Source organism: Balaenoptera musculus, chromosome 11, assembly GCF_009873245.2.
Source record: "Balaenoptera musculus isolate JJ_BM4_2016_0621 chromosome 11, mBalMus1.pri.v3, whole genome shotgun sequence".
NCBI classification, from domain to species: Eukaryota; Metazoa; Chordata; class Mammalia; order Artiodactyla; family Balaenopteridae; genus Balaenoptera; species Balaenoptera musculus.
Genome location: NC_045795.1, coordinates 13,690,631 through 13,710,888, shown reverse-complemented (window position 1 = coordinate 13,710,888; position 20,258 = coordinate 13,690,631). Strand labels below are relative to the sequence as shown.

The following is a 20,258-nucleotide window of genomic DNA, read 5'->3' as shown; positions in this document are numbered from 1 at the left end:
AGTTCTTCTAGATCCTTGTTAAACGTTTCTTGTATCTTCTCCATTCCATCTCCAAGATTTTGGATCATTGTTACTATTATATTCTGAATTCTTTTTCAGGTGGACTGCCTATTTCCTCTTAATTTGTTATGTCTGGTGGGTTTTTGCCTTGCTCCTTCATCTGCTGTGTGTTTCTCTGTCTTCTCATTTTGCTTAACTTACTGTGTTTGGTGTCTCCTTTTCACAGGCTGCAGGTTCGTAGTTCCCACTGTTTTTGGTGTCTGTGCCCAGTGGCTAAGGTTGGTTCCATGTGTTGTGTAGGCTTCCTGGTGGAGGGGAATGGTGCCTGTGTTCTGGTGTATGAGGCTGGATCTTGTCTTTCTGGTGGGCAGGTCCACGTTTGGTGGTGTGTTTTGGGGTGTCTGTGGCCTTATTATGATTTTAGGCAGCCTCTCTGCTAATGGATGGTGTTGTGTTCCTGTCTTGCTAGTTGTTTGGCATAGGGTGTCCAGCACTGTAGCTTGCTGGTCATTGAGTGGAGCTGGGTCTTGGTGTTGAGATGGAGATCTCTGGGAGATTTTCGCCATTTGATATTACGTGGAGCTGGGAGGTCTCTTGTGGACCAGTGTCCTGAACTTGGCTCTCCTACCTCAGTGGCACAGCTGTGACGCCTGGCTGGAGCACCAAGAGTCTGTCCACCACACGGCTCAGAATAAAAGGGAGAAAAGAAAGAAAGAAAGAAGAATATAAAATAAAATACAATACAATAAAATAAAATAAAGTTGTTTAAATAAAAAATAATTATTAAGGAAAAAAAATTTTTAAGTAAAAAACAAACAAAAAAACCAGACAGAAACCTAGGACAAATGGTAAAAGCAAAGCTATACAGACAAAATCACACACAGAAGCATATGCATACACACCCACAAAAAGAGAAAAAGGGAAAAAAATATATATGTCATTGCTCCCGAAGTCTACCCCCTCAATTTGGGATGATTCGTTGTCTATTCAGGTATTCCACAGATGCAGGTACATCAGGTTGATTGTGGAGATTTAATCCGCTGCTCCTGAGGCTGCTGGGAGAGATTTCCCTTTCTCTTGTTTGTTTGCACAGCTCTTGGGGTTCATCTTTGGATTTGGACCCGCCTCTGTGTATAGGTCGCCTGAGGGCGTCTGTTCTTCGCTCAGACAGGACGGGGTTAAAGGCGCAGCTGCTTCTGGGGCTGTGGCTCACTCAGGCCGGGGGGAGGGAGGGGTACGGATGCGGGGCGAGCCTGCGGCGGCAGAGGCCGGCGTGACGTTGCACCAGCCTGAGGCGCGCCGTGCGTTCTCCCGGGGAAGTTGTCCCTGGATCACGGGACCCTGGCAGTGGCGGGCTGCACGGGCTCCCGGGAGGGGAGGTGTGGAGTGACCTGTGCTCGCACACAGGCTTCTTGGTGGCGGCAGCAGCAGCCTTAGCGTCCCATGCCCGTCTCTGGGGTCCGCGCTGAAAAAGGGTCCGCAAGAAAAGTCTCTTGCCTCTTCGGCAGCTCCGGACTTTTTCCCGGACTCCCTCCCGGCTAGCTGTGGTGCACTAACCCCTTCAGGCTGTGTTCATGCCGCCAGCCCCAGTCCTCTCCCTGCGATCCTACCGAAGCCCGAGCCTCAGCTCCCAGCCCCGCCCGCCCCGGCGGGTGAGCAGACAAGCCTCTCGGGCTGGTGAGTGCTGGTCGGCACTGATCCTCCGTGCGGGAATCTCTCCGCTTTGCCCTCCGCACCCCTGTGGCTGCGCTCTCCTCCGTGGCTCCGAAGCTTCCCCCCTCCGCCACCCACAGTCTCCGCCCACGAAGGGGCTTCCTAGTGTGTGGAAACCTTTCCTCCTTCACAGGTCCCTCCCACTGGTGCAGGTCCCGTCCCTATTCTTTTGTCTCTGTTTTTCCTTTTTTTTTTTTTTTTTGGCCCTACCCAGGTACGTGGGGAGTTTCTTACCTTTTGGGAGGTCTGAGGTCTTCTGCCCGCGTTCAGTAGGTGTTCTGTAGGAGTTGTTCCACATGTAGATGTATTTCTGATGTATTTGTGGGGAGGAAGGTGATCCCCACGTCTTACTGTTCCGCCGTCTTGAAGCTCCTCCCTGGACTGGCTCTCATAAAAGGCTGTTCTCTGTCTCTCCTGTTCAGCTGATACTGCTGCTTTCGTGAAGCTGTTGCATGTAGCGTGACGTTTGGTTTTGACTCCCTCATGTAGAAAATGTAAATACTGTTTATGTAATTATAAGCATGGTATCATAAGTATATGCTATCAAGGTACAGACTCTCACATAAGTGGAAAATTAATCCTGGAAATACGAGTAAAACCAGATAGTTAAGTGTATGGTTCTTCCAAACAGCATATTAATTGGGGTCCTGTCTAGTAGTAGCAGCCGAGAACTAGCCTGAGAATGGCCTCACAGAGGTGCTTAATTCTAGATTTAAAATCAAGCATTGGTGCTTACTGCTGCTTTGCTGGGGGGTTTTTTTGTTTTTTTGTTTTTTTGAGAGCTTCGCTGCATGGTACTTTTGAAGACACAGCAAGAAAATTGCACAAGAGCCATGTTTTCTCTGCTCAACTTTGTTTTGGTTCATCTAGTGTGAGTTCTTGCCAGGCTCCCCCGTGCCACTGGGAATTGCAGCCGTGGCGTTGAGAGACTGGAGCTCCGTGCAGTGGCTTGGAGGACGCTCCACGGAGACCACCAGGGGCTTCTCAGAGGCCTGACACCCATAGCTGTAGTTGGCTGTGTTTCCTTAGGGGGAGCAATTCAGGTATTTTCCTTGACAATATTAGGGAAAGAAAAGGCAGGGGAGCTATTATCAGTGGATAGTAATTACGTAAAATAATGCCACATAGCTTGCTAAACATTCTGTTTGTTTGTGTACCCATTTTAATTTTGGAAATATATATATACTGAATGAACATCATTATGTTGGGTTAATAGTTACTGAGGATATGCTCATGTATTCCACTCAAGTTTTGCATTTTACTGTAGCAATCTTTTTTTATTAACCAGTTCATTATGTAGAAATGAAAGTTTCTTACAAAAGTTCTACTTGGCTTCTGGGCAGCAATGCTAAAAAAAAAAACTTTCAGAAGGATCGTTTCTTTTTCCTTTTTAATTCCAATCCATCATGGATGGATGGATACTTTTGTAAATGTTGGAGGAGGGAGGCATTGTGGCAGTTTACCTCTAAAGGAAGGTGAGACTGGCCAGGACCTTGGAACAGATTCTTACCTCCTCCAGGACCAGTAACAAACTGGTCTGCCACCATTAGTAACATGGACTGCCTGTCACCAACCCTCAAACTACAATGTGAGGAGTGAGGGGCTGGGTGATATTTCTAGATTTCGCCCAGATAGTAACCACTGTAAAGGGGAAAATCTGTTTCACTACTTTCAGTACTTCTGGCCACCAAATGTGCAGGGGTTTTCCCACACCAGCCACTTCTCCAGTTCTCTGCAGACACCAGCGGGATGTCCTACAGTTCAGTCCAATTCTGACACTGTCTGCCTGGAGTTAGCAGCACATCCCACAAGTTAAGGGCTCAGTCCCACAAGGCTGCCTGCCCCCCCTTGGATGCCATTTACAGTTCCCAGGTTGTTACTTGTGCTTTTGACTGCTGGGCTATAAATATGAGGTTCCCACAGCCCCCTCCTTGGGTTTGATAATTCGCTACAGCGGCTCACAGAACTCAGGAAAACAGTTTACTTATTAGATTATTGGTTTATTGTAAAAGGGTACAATTCAGGAACAGCCAGATGGAGACGATGCAGTGGGATGAGGTGTGTGGGAAGTGGTGCAGAGCTTCTGTGCCCTCTCTGGGTACCACACCCTCCCAGCACCTCCAGGTGTTCAGCAGCCCTGAAGCTCTCTGAAACTCATCTGTTAGCATTTTTATGAAGGTTTCATTATGTAAGCATGAGTGATTAAATCATTGGCCTTTGGTGATTGGTTCAACCCCCAATCCCTCTCCCCACCTCTGAGGTTGGGGTATTTAGAGTTCAGGCTCAACCTGAATGGCATTAAATTTTTTATTAAGAAAAATAATTTTAGCCTACAAAATTTTTATTAGAAGTGTATTTGTAGTTATTAGTGTCATAGTAGAATAAACCTGATATTAGGAGAGATTGGTAACTCACTGATTGGCTGATTGGGTCCTTTAACCAGAGCTCACTGAATACAAATTATTTGCAAGCCATTTGATGCACACCAAGAGGGCTTCAGTCAGTTTCAAGTAGACGGTCATCACTGTGTCTCCCTGCCTAGTCAGTGGAGATGGTATGGCCTATGTCCTTAAAACTTGAGTCTTGCTGGGTGGCAGAGAGATTGTATATCTGTGCAGAAAAAAAAATGATGATTTTTAAAAGTGGAATTTTATTGTATTATATTTATACATTCTTACAACCCTAGAACATTTTTGGGGGATCATCAGAGTTGTAAAATAATAAAATTAATTTATAAAACTTGAAGTGATTAGAAAACCTCCAGTGGGAATCCTAAGACTTTGCTCTTATTCACTTTATTTCAGAAGTTTCTTGCTTCTATAATAAAGTTGATACATCTTTATTGCAGAAAAATATTTTTGTAATTAAAAAATTTTTATTACTGCTATTCATATATTTTTAAAATGCAGGTATTTTAAATTGAGGTATAGTTGATGTATAATATTATATAAATTTCAGGTGTACAACATAGTGATTGACAATTTTTAGAGGCTGTGTTTCATTTATAGTTATAAAATATTGGCTACATTCCCTGTGTTGTAAAATATATCCTTGTAGCTTATTTATTTTATACATAGTAGTTTGTACCTCTTAATCCCTACCCCTCTCTTGCCCTTCCCCGCTTTCCCTCTCCCCACTGGTAACCACTAGTTTGTTCTCTATATCTGTGACTGTTTCTTTTTAGTTATATTCACTAGTTTGTTTATTTTTTAGATTCCACATATAAGTGATATCATACAGTATTTGTCTTTCTCTGTCTGACTTACTTCACTCAGCATAATACCCTCCAAGTCCATCCATGTTGTTGCAAATGGCAACATTTCAACATTTTTTATGGCTGAGTAGCAGTTCATTGTATATATAGCACCACATCTTCTTTATCCATTCATCTGTTGATGATCACTTAGGTTGCTTCCTTATCTTGGCAATTGTAAATAATGCTGCCGTAAACATTGGGGTGCATGTATCTTTCCGAATTAGTGTTTTTGGTTTTTTTCAGACATATACGCAGGAGTGGAATTGCTGGGTCATAAGGTAGTACTATTTTTAGTTTTTTGAGAAACCTCCATACTATTTTCCACAGTGACTGCACCAGTTTAATTTCCACTAACAGTGTTGGAGGGTTCCCTTTTCTCCACACCTTTGCCAGCATTTTTTAATTGTGTTCTTCTTGATGATAGCAGAAAATGATTTTGACAAAGACTAACAAAACGGCACTTTTTTTTTTTTTTTTTTTTTTAATCACCTTGTCTCGCTGTTCATTTCAGTGGACTACAGTAGTGAAGCTTTCAAACTATAAATGTTCTTCGTGGCCTGTAGGGCATATCTTACTTTGGTAATGCAGTTCTGTGCTTTGGTACTTAGCTGAAAATTCAAGGTGTTATTTTGGGAAAGGGCTAAAACCTGTTTGCTCCTTTGGGTTCTGTTTCTAATGCTGACCCCTGACCTTTTTTTTTTTTTTTTACATCTTTATTGGAGTATAATCGCTTTACAATGTTGTGTTAGTTTCTGCTGTATAACAAAGTGAATCAGCTGTATGTATACATATATCCCCATATCCCCTCCTTCTTGCGTCTCCCTCCCACCCTCCCTATCCCACCCCTCTAGGGGGTCACAGAGCACCAAGCTGATCTCCCTGTGCTATGTGGCTGCTTCCCACTAGCTATCTATTTTACATTTGGTAGTGTATATATGTCAGTGCTACTCTCTCACTTCGTCCCAGCTTCCCCTTCCCCCTCCCCGTGTCCTCAAGTCCATTTTCTACATCTGCGTCTTTATTCCTGTCCTGACCTTTTTTTAATGCCAGCTTTCCAAGTCCAGAAATAGTACTTCTAGATTCTTCAGCTTCAGACTGAGAAAATAAATGACAAATTTTAAAATACTAGGTCATTTTAAAATAAAGGCTACCTTTAAAATTAAATCACTATCCCTGTGGTCACTTTGTCAGCTGTCATGGGTATAGCAGTGCATGGGGCCAGATGTCAAGTGAGAGCAGCCCAATGATGTATGCTGAAGTGTTGGCCATCATGCACCTGCTTTTGGCTCTTCGCTAAAAAAAAAATTAATATCCTAGTTTAGTTCTTATAAGGGTGTTCAGCTTCATATATGTTTATCTCATTATTTCCAAGGTTTGTTTTTTCTTTCTATTCTTTTCCTTCCTTTATCATACGTGTTTTCTTAAAAACCTTTTTTTTTTTTCCTTAAGGGAAAAAACCCCCTGTTTTAGAAGTGCTGTCATAGCCAGAAATCACTGTGTCATTGACAACATAGTGAGCGTTTTTTCCCTCAATATTTTACTATTATACATCCCTTTAAGGTATGCCGTCACTGCAGGAAATAGAATGCAAGGCACCTTTCTGGGCCTGGGGTCTCTTCCCAGTCCTGGGCTGTCGCTCTGTTGCTCCCAGATGGTCCTCATTGCTGCTGACCCCCTCAGTCATTCCTGTCTTCCCAGCAAGGACACTCGAGACTCAGAATATTTTGTATTCACTTTTATGCTGGAGTATTCTTTTTTTTCCTCTAAAACTCATTTCTGAACATCAAAACATTTTGAACTTTTTTAAAAGCGTATAAGACCATCCATATATCTGTTGGCGGCGTTCTAACAATGGTCGACATTCAGCTGTCCTTGTTTCAAGAGGGTTTTTTTTTTTAATTTATTTATTATTTATTCATTTATTTATTTTTGGCTGTGTTGGGTCTTCACTGCTGTGCACACGGGCTTTCTCTAGTTGCGGCGAGTGGGGGCTACTCTTCGTTGCGGTGCGCGGTCTTCTCATTGCGGTGGCTTCTCTTTGTTGCGGAGCACGGGCCCTAGGCACGTGGGCTTTAGTGTGGCACGTGGGCTCAGTAGTTGTGGCTCACGGGCTCTAGAGTGCAGGCTCAGTAGTTGTGGTGCACGGGCTTAGTTGCTCCATGGCATGTGGGATCCTCCCGGACGAGGGCTCGAACCCGGGTGCCCTGCATTGGCAGGCAGATTCTTAACCACTGTGCCACCAGGGAAGTCCCTGAAGAGCGTATTTTAAACATCACGTTTGTCTTCATTTTTATGAACATAAATTTTCTCTATTGCCAAAAGAAAACGCTCTTGTTCTTCAGCTCCCAGTAACTTTTTCCTAGATGAAATTAGTTGGAGCTGTGTTAACATTTTGCATTCATTATCCAGGAGGGCTGTTTGTTGTAGCACCAACAATAGCATCTAACATTTATTGAACGATAACCATGCACCAGTGGTGTGCAGCATTATCCTGGCCGCTGAGTGTGGTCCTGAAGGGGTGCTTTTCTAGCCTCATTTTATTTTTTTAAATTTATTTTTATTTATTTTTTTGGATTTTGGCCACGCTGCATGGCATGCAGGATGGTTCCCCAACCAGGAATCGAACCCGGACCTCCACAGTGAAAGCATCAAACCCTAACCACTAGGCAACCAGGGAACTCCCCTTCTATCCCCATTTTATAAACACAGAAACTGAGGCTCAGAGGGGTTACATAAATGTGCCCCAAGTCAACATGGCTAGCTGATGGCAGAGCTAGAGTTGTTTGGCTCCTAATCCTTAAATCTTCACCACCATCCTGTCTTACTTCTTGCAGAAATTCCAGCCAAATGTAGTTATGCCAGAAAGATGTAGTCCAAAATCCCCCCCCTCCCAAATTAAACCATAAGTCTTTCCACTCCGGTATCAATTTAGTTCAGTTTTTCTTTTTGAGTTTTATTGAAAATGAGAGCAAGTTAAATGGAGTGGTACATTTTTAAAAGAAGCAGTTCACACTGAAGGAATATTGGGATGATTGGGTTTTTTAATTGCAGATGCATTTGGAATTTTTAAACTGAACAACATAAAATATGAAGATAATTGAAGCCATTTGTTCCTTCATTCATCTCATCAGGGCGGCTCCAAGGTCTGCAACGGAAGGACCATAAGAAGTCATTCCACACCACGCAGCAGTGGTTCCATCCTTGCAGATGTAGAGGGGAGGTCAGGTGGTGGGGCACGTCAGTCAACACATTTTACAGAATCTTCCTTCAAATCATCTGTTTGCTCTCTCCTTTCCATCCTACTTTTTCTCTTGCCTTTGCCTCGCTGCCAACTGACACACCACACAGGCTGTGGTCATTGCCAAGTAGAGGGTCACCAGTACATCTCACTGCTGACTCTGTAGATGGTGTGGCCTCGATCACACCCTCTTAAAACACATCTGGCCATGTTACACTCGTTGCACAAACCATCCATAACAGTTGCTTCTGGGAGAAGTCAAAGTCTGAGTGGCACTCAGTGCCCTCTGTGCTTTGGTTGCTGTCTGTTATTTCTACTTGACTGTTCTCCATCCCCTCTGTGTACCTGCTGCTCCCTGAGCATACCCTGTACTCTCCAACTTTGTTTTGCTCCTCTCTGCCTGACGTTTGCTCCCAGCACATCTACATACACATTTCTGTGGCTTTATTCATAGCCCTCTCCAGGGGTGCTCAGTTTTCTGCTCCCCCAGGGAAAGTGGTAGTTTGCCACCTTCTTCTGACTCTACACTGCCATGGAGCAACCATTCCTCTCTTGCATGTAAAAGCCATTCCTCCTTTGAGATCCTCCTACACATTCCTGAAGGACCTCGACACAGAGCTAACTGATGCCATTAACCACGTGGATGACCCATGTGGACACAGATGAGCCGCATCATTGAACATTCACATGGGTTGCTATCCAGGACCCTAGCCTAGGCTCGAAGAGCTTTCACTAAAATCTTCTAGACTCAAAAGAGGCAATGCACTGTAGCTGTTATGAGTGGGGGAGGGGGGAGGGGAGGGGGCTCTACAGCCAGAGACAACCTGGGTTTGAATCATGGCGCTGCTGCCAATTAACTGTGTGACTCTGAGTAAGTCATGCCATCTCTGTACCTTACACCCAGTATTTTTCATCTGAAAAAAAATAATAAAGGGAACTTTGTAGGGTTATCAAATATGTTAAATGAGTAAAATCAGGTAGAACTAACAGAAAAATATAGTTAGAGCTCCATAAGTGTTAGTTATTAATTAAAGTGATGATCGTCCATTCCATCTCACAGACATACTGCTATGACCAGCTTAGAGTTTACCGTTCTGAAATATCACACCTCAGTCATTGACTGCAACATCCTCTCTTGCTACCACTACACCACCTTTGCTCTTTCATTTTATCCAGACCACGAGTTTCTTGCTTGCTGTTTTCTTCCAGTCTGTCATCCTCCTCCTGACTTGACTTCCTTCTCGACCCAACCTGTGCTCTATTGGATCTTCCCCTTGGACCATATCAGCCTCTGTCCAACCACAGGGATTTGAGTTCTTGGAAAGCACCACCGTCAGAAAAATTCATAGGTAGAAAAATCAAAGTCTTCTAGAAAATAGGAGGTTCGGAGGAAAACAATATTAAACATACCTTAAACCCAGTAGATTCCAGAGGACATACACTTCCAAGCAAAACAGATATATTGGTGTTAAAAGTCTGCTCTGGTTGGTAACATTTCCCCTTAAATGAATCAGCTTCCTATTTAAAAAGGATAACCAACAAAGACCTACTGTATAGCCCAGGGAACTCTGCTAAGTGTTATGGGGCAGCCTGGATGGGAGGGGAGTCTGGGGGAGAATGGATACATGTATATGTATGGCTGAGTCGCTTTGCTGTGCACCTGAAAAATCACAACATTGTTAATCGGCTATACTCCGATATAAAATAAAAAGTTAAAAAAAATGAATCAGCTTCATCAGTGTTCAGAAAATTTTGCTGTAGCTTCATATAAGCTTTATAACCTGCTGACTCTAATACCTCTTTTTTAAGGTTTTAAAACCAGGCCTTGTCATGGAATTTAATGTTTTTGGCATTTGCATTCTTCTTGTGGCTGGTTTCAGAGGCTCTTCAAAATATGTAACCCCATCTGCTTTTTATAACTCATAGAAGTGCTTGTTATATGTTTTAAATATATGAATATGTTCATTTGTTGGTATACAAGTATATAAACTTATCTTCAAACTAAAGTTAATGAATCGTCATTGAAGATGAACCTTTATACCCACCTATCCAACCAAATCCCAACCCTGTATCATCCTGTGTCCCACTGTCTCTTTCTGTGGACAAACTACTGAGCTCGGTGACAGAACAGTCCTACGATGCTCTGGTCCTACGAAGCGAGCTGTGTACTCCGATGCTTTTTGCACACACGATTCTCCCTATTGGGATGCCATTTCTTCACCCTGTCAGCTGGGTGCCTCTATTCAGCCTTCTAGATTTCCCTCTCTGAGAAACTTCTCTTCTTTCCCAGTTCATATTTCCCTCTTTGGGGCGTCTCTGCACATCACAGAGTTTGTATAAGTTCCATTTATTGTTGTCTGAAAGGCAGCATGTCTAATTTATTTTTGTACCTCAACAAAGCAGCACACAGTATGTGTGTAAACATTTGTTGACTGAATATGGCTCTTTGTTTCTGTCTGTGCTTTGACACTCATCGCAGCCCACTTGATATCAGTTATTCCCGTATGTATCTGTCTCTGTTACAAGCTGTTAAGCTTCTTGAGGTCAGAGATCATGCCTCATTCCTCTAATATCCCTCAAAGCACCTGTGATGTGCCGTGTAGGAATCGGTACTCAGTAAACGCTTGCTGGTTAACAGGATTACTTGGACTCTGTTGTGACCCAATGTTTAGCTCTCCAAGTGGGAAGTGAAAGTCAAGGGCTTTATAAAGTATATGTCCTTAGAGTAATCTCCAGGAGTCAAATGTCATTTAGCTCTATATCTTTGTGATATAGGTTGTGACAGTTTCCAACCATCAATCAATAACATCTTTAGCACATGGAAGAGAACTTTCTGTTTCAGAAGAAGTCACTGATCATTCATGTCTCTTGAAGCACTGACTGGGGTTAGGGCTTGTGGACATCAGGGTCTTTGGCCATCTAACTTGTAAGTAGCTCACTGTAGTCAATAGGCTGTAAATAATGGACAAAAGACTCCTTGTCCCAGAAATCTTTCAGTGTGAGGTGTGAGGAAAGAACGACAGCTATATAGGATTGCTGTCATTGCAATATGCTATTTATACTGCCTTATTTATTTCACTCTCTTGTTAAACTTTTCAGGTTTGTACTATCTACTAAATTAAGTACTGACGGCTCGTTTCAAGACCTGGCCCGATATAGATCCAGCTTATCTTTACAGCCCCATTTCCATGTGTGTGTATCTCCTCTCATCTCATCAAACTGAACCTGCATTTCTGAACCTAGTTGACCTCCGAAGGTTTTGAGGGCTTGACCCTTGTTGGCATCCCATTGAACTTCTCTGTATGAAACGCTGATCTAGAGAAATAATTATTTTAAAATAAACATTGGAAACAGTCTACATTTTCTGACAATCCTTGACATCTTCTCTGCTATTAAATGCAAGAAATCTTGCCCCCATGGGAATTCCCAGGTTTGATCCCTGGTTGGGGAACTAAGATCCCACAAGCCACGTGGCATGGCCAAAAAAAAAAGAAAAAAATCTTGCCCCCAAATTTTGGAATTGTGGGAATGAGGGGGTGGTGGAAGAAAATCCTCACATCTAGATCATGTTTAACCCATTAATGTAAAAAATTACTTCTGAGTTCTTATAATGATTTCAGTTCTACATAAATATGTGGCATTGGGGACTGAGATCATGCAAGTAGCATGTGGCATAGCCTCTGCTTTCAAGGGGTTTAGGTCTTAGGGGTACACGAGATTCCAACTCAGACAGAACCACCGAAGGCTACAGGACTTTATGTGTGCTCGTGAGTGTTAAGCTGTTTTGTTGACCATAAGAATCCTGGGGTATCAGAGGTAGTGAATGAAGGCCAAGGTGCTCTCAAACAATTGATGAGGAATTGAGAGAGTGGAGCCTTGAGCTGGATGTTGGAGAGGAGAAAATTCTATCGGGCAGAAGGGGGTGAAAGGCATGGAAATTACATGAGTTGTGTGAGAAATGCGCACAGTGTGGGTGACCTTGAAGAGATCCATCAACTTGCTTGTCCTGGGAGAGGAAGGAACCTTTGGTGTTTTGCAAAGGGATGTTCTTTGTAGTTCATTGGATGTTTGTTAGCCAGGAATATCGCCTCTTTCTCTAAGTGAGCCACGCAGGTATCAGCAATAGGCTGGACCTAACAGAGTTAGATGGAACTCTTTGTTGATAAGACTTTGTTGATATAATCAACAAAGGTTGTAACTTAAAAAAAAAATGTATCTAATATTGATTATGTTTCTGATAGATTTTTATATTATTTATTTTCTTTCATAGATACATGTGTGAGAATTTTTATCTTTACATTGCAATATCACATTAGTTGTTTTTTTCCCAAAGGATAGCATGCCATATTTGGTTGTAGTATCAGTATTACTCATGTTGGAAAAATTTTTCTTCACAGGCCCCCAAAAAATGATATATAGCCTCTGGGGATTGGGGTGGTAAACTATGGTTCTGAATTAGGATAAGTTAGTTGCTTATCACCTAATTCAAACCTCAGGAAATGTTTGTTTACCAATTAATGAAGTACAGTTGTGATAAACTAAATGACCTACTTTTCCTTCTGTAGCCAGGATCCTTGTTCTAAACTAAACGATGAGTAATTTGGGTAGTGGCAGTTTCACTTAGTGGCTTGCCTTTTTCCCATGCATCCCAGTCTCCCTTTATTCTTAACAAACCATCCTTAGAAACACAAAAGAAGGTAGCAGAATTACATTGGCATTCCCATATTATGTGCTATCTTTCTAAGAGAGAGGAATACACTTACAAAGTACTTAAAATGTTGAAATAGGACTGGTTTCCTGATAGGAATAAAGAAAACTGTATTGAAATGTCAATAAGGAAAGGATAACTCTATTATTGGACAGCGAAGGAGGTCAGTGTACTACTGGCTACAAACCAGCACTTGTTCTGTGCCGCTGGTGACAGTTATTGTACAGTCCTGAAACACATGAGAACCCTGGAGAAATCCCTGGGATTTCTGTTAGCATGTTCTACCCCCATTAGATTACTTGGTTCATTGTAGCCTATATGCGAAGCATATATTTTATTAATTTGGCCCATGCTGTTTCATATGGTTGCCTTATCGCAAGCCAAGTCAAGTGGTTTTTCTTTACCCTGTTAAATAAAGCCGTGATTTAAATGGCTTTTAAACAAATCAAGCAAGCAAAATAAGAGAAGGCGTTGTCAAAAGTACTGTGCGTGAGGTTTTCATCATTGTTCTACCTGCTCAGAGCAGATGCCTTCTAGAGCAGTTGTTCCACTTAAGGACATTTTCTTGGCAGAAACCTCAAGTTTTATGCACAGAGCAAAGACCCGTGGCTTTCTTAGAATTAAAAACACTCATGCAGTTTTATAACAACATCTATAAATGTTTATCTTGTTTTAAAGGACAGAAGCACAGAATGTTGAGACTTGCTTAATACCAGCCAGAGATACCAGGTTTTCTAGAAAGTTTTTCTCTAAAACCTGAAGACAAAAATCACATTCCTTGTGCCTTCCTGGGGTCATGACATAAGGACTCATTTACTTTTTAGCTAATTTATGGAATTTCAAGAAGATAATTTTTTATCATCATCATTATAAGAAATGTCATGATTTTCTTTCCGTAGATTTAAAGGTTAGAGTTACCTACCTGATTGTGGAATCCATGGAGTTTTTTCCTTGATTCTGAGCTCTGGGTTTTATTTGGGGCCCTCAAGGTTCTGTGAGGAGTGTTAGACACAATGATGGAGAAAGAACACCATGCTGGTTTTGCCTGTACCTTTTGGTTTCCATGCCCTCTGCCCTGGAAAATCCATTTCTTGCCTTTTGGGAGGTCTGACGTCTTCTGCCAGCGTTCAGTGGGTGTTCTATAGGAGCAGTTCCACGTGTAGATGTATTTCTGATGTATCTGTGGGGAGGAAGGTGATCTCCGCGTCTTACTCTTCCATCTTCTCCTCTCCAATCTGGAAAATCCATTTCTTCTTCTCATGATTCTATTCCTTGTGAAGAAGGATTAAGGCCACAGGAAAAATTCCCCCATTTCTATTTAACAATAATTTTGCAGTTTCTGAATTGATGATATTGGAGGTTGATTAAGAATAACCACATCAAGAAGGCCAAGACCCTGTGATAGGATCACATACCATAAAAATCATAGTTCAGCTCAATTTTGTATATGATCAAAACATTTACAAAGCAAGTGAGCCTAATGGTTTGTTACTTTGAAAACTATTTCCTTTTCCGAGTTTTTTCTGGATGCAGTTTCAGTCATTTTTGAATGCAAAAAATGAATGATAAAAAAATGCGTGTGTTATTGGTGATAAGGAAGGATGTAACTTGCTTTTACATTTTTATTCAGGGTTGAAATATGTGAAAATTGTCTCTAAACCATGGTTTTTAATTGGGAAAAAAAATCCTATATTGATTAGAGTATTTTTCAAAGGAAATATACATATATATTAAGGCAAACTTAAGAGAAATTTAAATGTGAAAATTGATTTTAAAGTATTTGACCGCATGCAGTATGATTGCAGCATCTTTCTTTATTCTGATGCTCTTTTTGTTGGCATTTTTAGAATCATTAAAAACACCTCTGAATGACTGGATACATTCTATTAAACCAGAAAAGAAACTGAGGCCCACACTATGTTTTTGAACAAATACAAAAGTTTATCACCTCAGGCAGTGAAGTGAATACGGCTCCTGATCTTTGTGAAGTAGAATATCTTTCAGATCGTGTAATCAAGATGCTGAGTTTCCCTTGTATTTTTTCTCTTTCATTGCTTCCTTCTGACGTGTGCCTGCTGTGTTGACAACGCTCTCTACTTCTGCTGCTGAATGTTTTGTTTCCATCATTTAGGAAACCTCCCAAGGTAAGCACTGATAAGGAATTTGGCATGCATGCTGGCCAAATGTGCCAAAATCCTGAATTTTATCCATCACAATAACCCATGTGAAGCACCTCTGCTTTTGAGAAGGCAAATTGGCATTCTAATGTAAAACTTAAACCGTGAGCAAACAATTAACGTTGGTAATGATATAAAATGCGAATGGTCCTCTACATTTACAAAGCACTTTCATACATTATTTCATTCTTGGAATTAATGCTTGGGTCAGAACAAACCTGTTTGGTTACTGTTTCTATTTTATTGATGATGAAATGAGGCTCAGAGAGATGAAATAAAATGTCCTAGTTCACAGATTGGGTAATTGGAGAACTAGCTAATATCACCACCTAGAAAATGGAAAAACAAAAATGGTAACATAATGATAGGTTAGTAACTATGGTTATTGACTGGACAAACTATCTTTTCTGGGTCCTACTAAGAATAATTGAAATCATCAGAAAAATTCTCCAAACTTCTAGGGTTTCGACCATCTACCAACTTTATGTGCTTTTTTTGGAGTTTCTAGCCAATCACAAAGTCCACTAATTAGAGCTAGCCCCCTTGTTCTGGCCAGCCTTTGATGGCATGTGTGCCAGTGAGAAGCCCAAAAGTTAGAGAGTAAGTAGGAAAAGAAGAAAATGAGAAGCAGGGCATCTGAATGACCAACTCCTAAATAATTGAAGGCTTATTTTATTACTGGTGAGTATTTTATTGGGTATCCAAGGGACACTTAGTGCCAAAAGGAAGGAAAAATGCAACAAGCCCCTGACCAATGATGCTGGTTATAGCTTTGTTTTTTGAGATGGGATCAAGTCACGCTACACCCACACACATTATCTGGTCAGAATCTAAGGCATGTTGGGTGAGGGGAAGAAATCCAGAATAGATTAGGTTTACTTACCTCTGGGATTATGAAGGAAAACCTAACTTAGCTTTTGAAGTATTGAAAGCCACTAAATTGCTAAATGTTAGCAGTATAGGAATGGTCCTTGGCACTGAGAGTTCCAGCTCCAAGAAGGAAGGCATGCATTGAACAAATAATACGAAATCTTTTAAGAAAGAGGAAATATATGATGTTTAGAAGTATAAGCACTGGCATCCTGGTCAAATCTGGGGGATTGGAAGGTTCTCCCTGAGCAATTATTGATGTGGATATATCCCTAAAATTTGCAACCAAAAATGTCTCTGCTACTCAGAAGGATGGGAGCTCCCCTTAAGTAGCTCTTCCTTCCCTTGCTGTTGGTTCCTAGAGGTTTCAGAACAGACAGTCCACCTTGTGATATATTTCATTCTTTCCCTACAGAAAAAGGCAATGAAATCCTGAGCAATTCCACATATGGTTACTTAATGAAGGAGAAACAGTGAAATGAAAAAGAGGCACAAAAACACATTTTCTAAAAAATCGCTAATTGCTTTATACACAGAAAATGTTCTGGTTATTTTCTATCCAGTATCTATAGTATGGTGGTTTCACTAGGTATCCTACTGATAGTTCCTAAGAACTGTCATAAAACTATCAAAATAAAATGAATGTTAAATCACATTTAAATATGTACGTGCATGCCATAATACACATCTGGAAAGTATAAAGATCATCTTGAAATAAAATAAATGACATAATAGAGTCAAATTTTTTAAAAAGACACTAAAATAGATAAGGTCTTTTCTTGCAGAAACTGTAAATATTGAAAGCAAATGGGAAATGGAAAGATATTTTTAATGATGATTATATAAGCATGAAATTTTATTGATTTAAAACAATGAGATTTTGAACATGAATAATTAACAAAAGCATCAAAGAAGACAGGTTGTTTCGATTTAACAAATATTCTGGGTAAGGGCCAAGTGCTGCATGAATCAGACCTGATCCTAGCATTCTAAAACGGTTGGGGTAGGGAACATATGCACAATATAAAATCAGTTGTGTTAAAGGCCACAAGAGGAAAATATTTGTGGAACTCATAGGATGAAGAGTCCTGTTCTGACTTCTGCAGAACTGACAGCTAAGACTGGACAAAATATTAAAAACCTATACTTGAAGGCACTGGAAAAATACCAAGTTAATGGGCAATTACCAGACCAAGATCTAAGAGGAGGTGGAAATGTAGAGAGGTGAATCTGGTATTTGGGTGTTTGCCATTCACACAAAAGTAGCTTAAAGGCAGAGCTGTGTTTCTGACAGTCTTGTAGGGTCTAGGGGACCTAGGGGGAAACAGTGTTGGAATTCAGGGTCTTCCAGAGGTGGAATCCTTGGCAAACTTCTTATGGTTTCAGTTGGCAACATGGTTTGCAACCCAGCCTTGGGTGGGGTGTAAAGGTGAAACAGAAGTAAACCAGTCCTCACATGGATTGCTGTGTGATTGCAAGTTTCTTTGTGTGATCCAGGAAGTCTCGAGCACTAAAAATGGATCAAAGTGATCCTAGAATGTAGGTCCCCATCTCACCTGGCAGGAAAGCAAATGTAATCCTGTCTCTAATGATTCTACAAGGCATTTAAAAAATATGATGTGCAGCATCCAATCAAAGATAGAGGTGCATTGCAAGATAAGGCAACGTGAACAAGAACTATGCTAACGTATATATATGGAATCTAAAAAATTGGTACCGATGGACCTAGTGCCAGGGCAGAAATAAAGACACAGACATAGAGAATGGACTTGAGGACATGGAGAGGAAAGGGAAGCTGGGACTCAGTGAGAGAGTAGCATTGACATATATACACTACGAAATGTAAAATAGATAGCTAGTGGGAAGCTGCTTCGTAGCACAGGGAGATCAGCTTGATGCTTTGTGATGACCTTGAGGGGTGGGATAGGGAGGGTGGGAGGGAGGCTTAAGAGGGAGGGAATATGGGGATATATGTATGCATATAGCTGATTCACTTTGTTGTACAGCAGAAACTAACACAACATTGTAAAGCAATTATACTCCAATAAAGATGTAAAAAAAAAAAAAGAACTAACAGAAATAATAAAGAAGTAGAAATAGAATCACAGATACTTCAGATATTCAAATTGTTAGGCATGAACTTTAAAATAGCTATGCTTATTATATTCAAAGAGATAAAAGATAAGATTTTAAAATGTTAGAGAGGACTGGAAATTATATAAAGTGACAAAACAAATTTGGAAAATTACCCAACAGAAATTCTTACCCTGACAAACCCAAAACCAAAATTAAGAACTTAGGGTTTAGCAGCAGAATAGATCCAGCTGAAGAGAGAGTTAAATAATTAGAAGAGAAGATAGGTTAGCAGAAAATATCAAAATGAAGTACAGAGGAGACAAATGGTGCTGGAACAACTGGACATCCGCATGCACAGAAATGAACTTAGACCTTATACCCTTCACAAAAATTAACTCAAAATGGATCATAGATCTAAATATAAAATGCAAAACCATAGAACTTCTAGAAAATAACATAAGGGAAATCTTGGAGAACGTGGGGTTGGTGATCAGTTTTTAGATACAACATCGAAAGTCTATCCATAAAAATAAAATTGATTAATGGGATTTCATTAAAAGTAAAAACTTCGGCTCTGCTAAGACACTGTTTAGAGAATAAAAAGAAAGCTGCAGACTAGGAGAAAATATTTGTAAAACTAATCTGGTAAAGGACAATTATCCAAAATATACACAGAACTCTTAAAACTCAACAGTAAGCAAGTGAACTACCCAATGGAAAAAAATGGGCAAAAGACCAGAAAAGACCCTTCATCAAAGAAGATATACAAATGGCAAATACACACATGAAAAAATGCTCAACATCATATGTCATAAGGAAATTACACATTAAAACAACACTGAGATACCACTACACACCTATTAGAATGGCTAAAATCCAAAAATCTGTCAAGACCAAAGCTTGTGAGGATGTGGAACTCTCTGTTGCTGGTGAGAATGGAAAGTGGTGTAGAAAGTGTGGAAAGACAACGTGGAAGTTTCACGTAATGCTGAACATATTCTTATCGTACAACCAAGCAATCATGCTTCTAGCTACTTACTCAAATGAGTTGAAAATTTCTATCTATACAGAAACCTGCACATGAGTGTTTACAGCAGCTTCATTCAAAATTGCCAAAAACTGGAAGCATCCAAGATGTCCTTCAGTAAGGGAATGGATAAGCAAACTGTGGTCACGATCCTGATGCTTCTCTCAGGCCTGACCCCAAAGGGAAAGTGCCCACTGGACCTTACAAATCTCGCCACCAACTTGCCTTCTCTTGTCATTAATATGTGTTTTCCTAAGGAATATCTTTTCATTATTCTCTGTGTGGGCAGTTATTGAAATTATGTCTAATTATATGATGATGGTAAATAATCATCACCTAACTGCAATATTTACTGTTTCTATTATGTGTAAGGATTTTGTACATTTTACTAAAAAATATTCTAAGGTAGAAGTGCTGATTAGGAGAAAGGAGGGGCTGTCATTTTGAATATTTGGTTCCTACCCAACTGTTATGAAGGAAAAAATCTCACATTCTTTATATCCATCCCTGGAACTGTACTCTTAGAATGCTATTTTCATTGTTAAAATTAATAATAGCTATCTTTAATTCAGCACTTACAATATGCCAGGTCCACTTTATTTTTTATTTTATTTTATTTTTTTTGGCTATGTCGAGTCTTAGTTTTGGCACACGGGATCTTTGTTGAGGCATGCAGGAGTTTTCTCGTTACGGTGCGTGGTCTGCTTGGGTTTCTCTCTAGTTGTGGTGTGCGGGTTTTCTCTCTCTAGTTGTGGCGTGCAGGCTCCAGGGCACGTGGGCTCTGTAGTTTGCAGCACACGGGCTTAGTTGCCCTGCAGCACGTGGGATCTTAGTTCCCCGACCAGGGATCAAACCTGCGTCCCCTGCATTGGAAGGCAGGCTCTTTACCACTGGACCACCTGAGGAGTCCCTGCCAGATCCACTTTAAATCCAAATTAAAATTAAGTGCAAACTTGGATGCCTTCAGAGAGGAAGGGGGGAAATCAGTAGTTGCCAGGAGGAGTGAGAGGAGAGGAGAGATGAATAAATAGGTGAAGTACAGGATTTTTAGGGCACTGAAACTATTCTGTATGATACTTTAAGGGTGGATTATGACATTATGCATTTATCAAAACTCATAGGACTGTACAGCTCAAAAGAGTGAACCTTAATGTATGGAGTTTAGTTATTAATAATGTATCAATATTGGTTTA

General features: G+C 40.7%; 1 protein-coding gene across 1 annotated transcript in view; it reads left to right on the top strand.

Moving 5' to 3' along the window:
* KIF13A (kinesin family member 13A) overlaps positions 1 to 20,258 on the top strand; it is a 216,045-nt gene that overhangs the window by 74,866 nt on the left and 120,921 nt on the right. Inside the window, 1 exon segment of the mRNA XM_036868224.1 lies at positions 15,047 to 15,059. Within this exon segment, the coding sequence (XP_036724119.1) occupies positions 15,047 to 15,059 (13 nt within the window).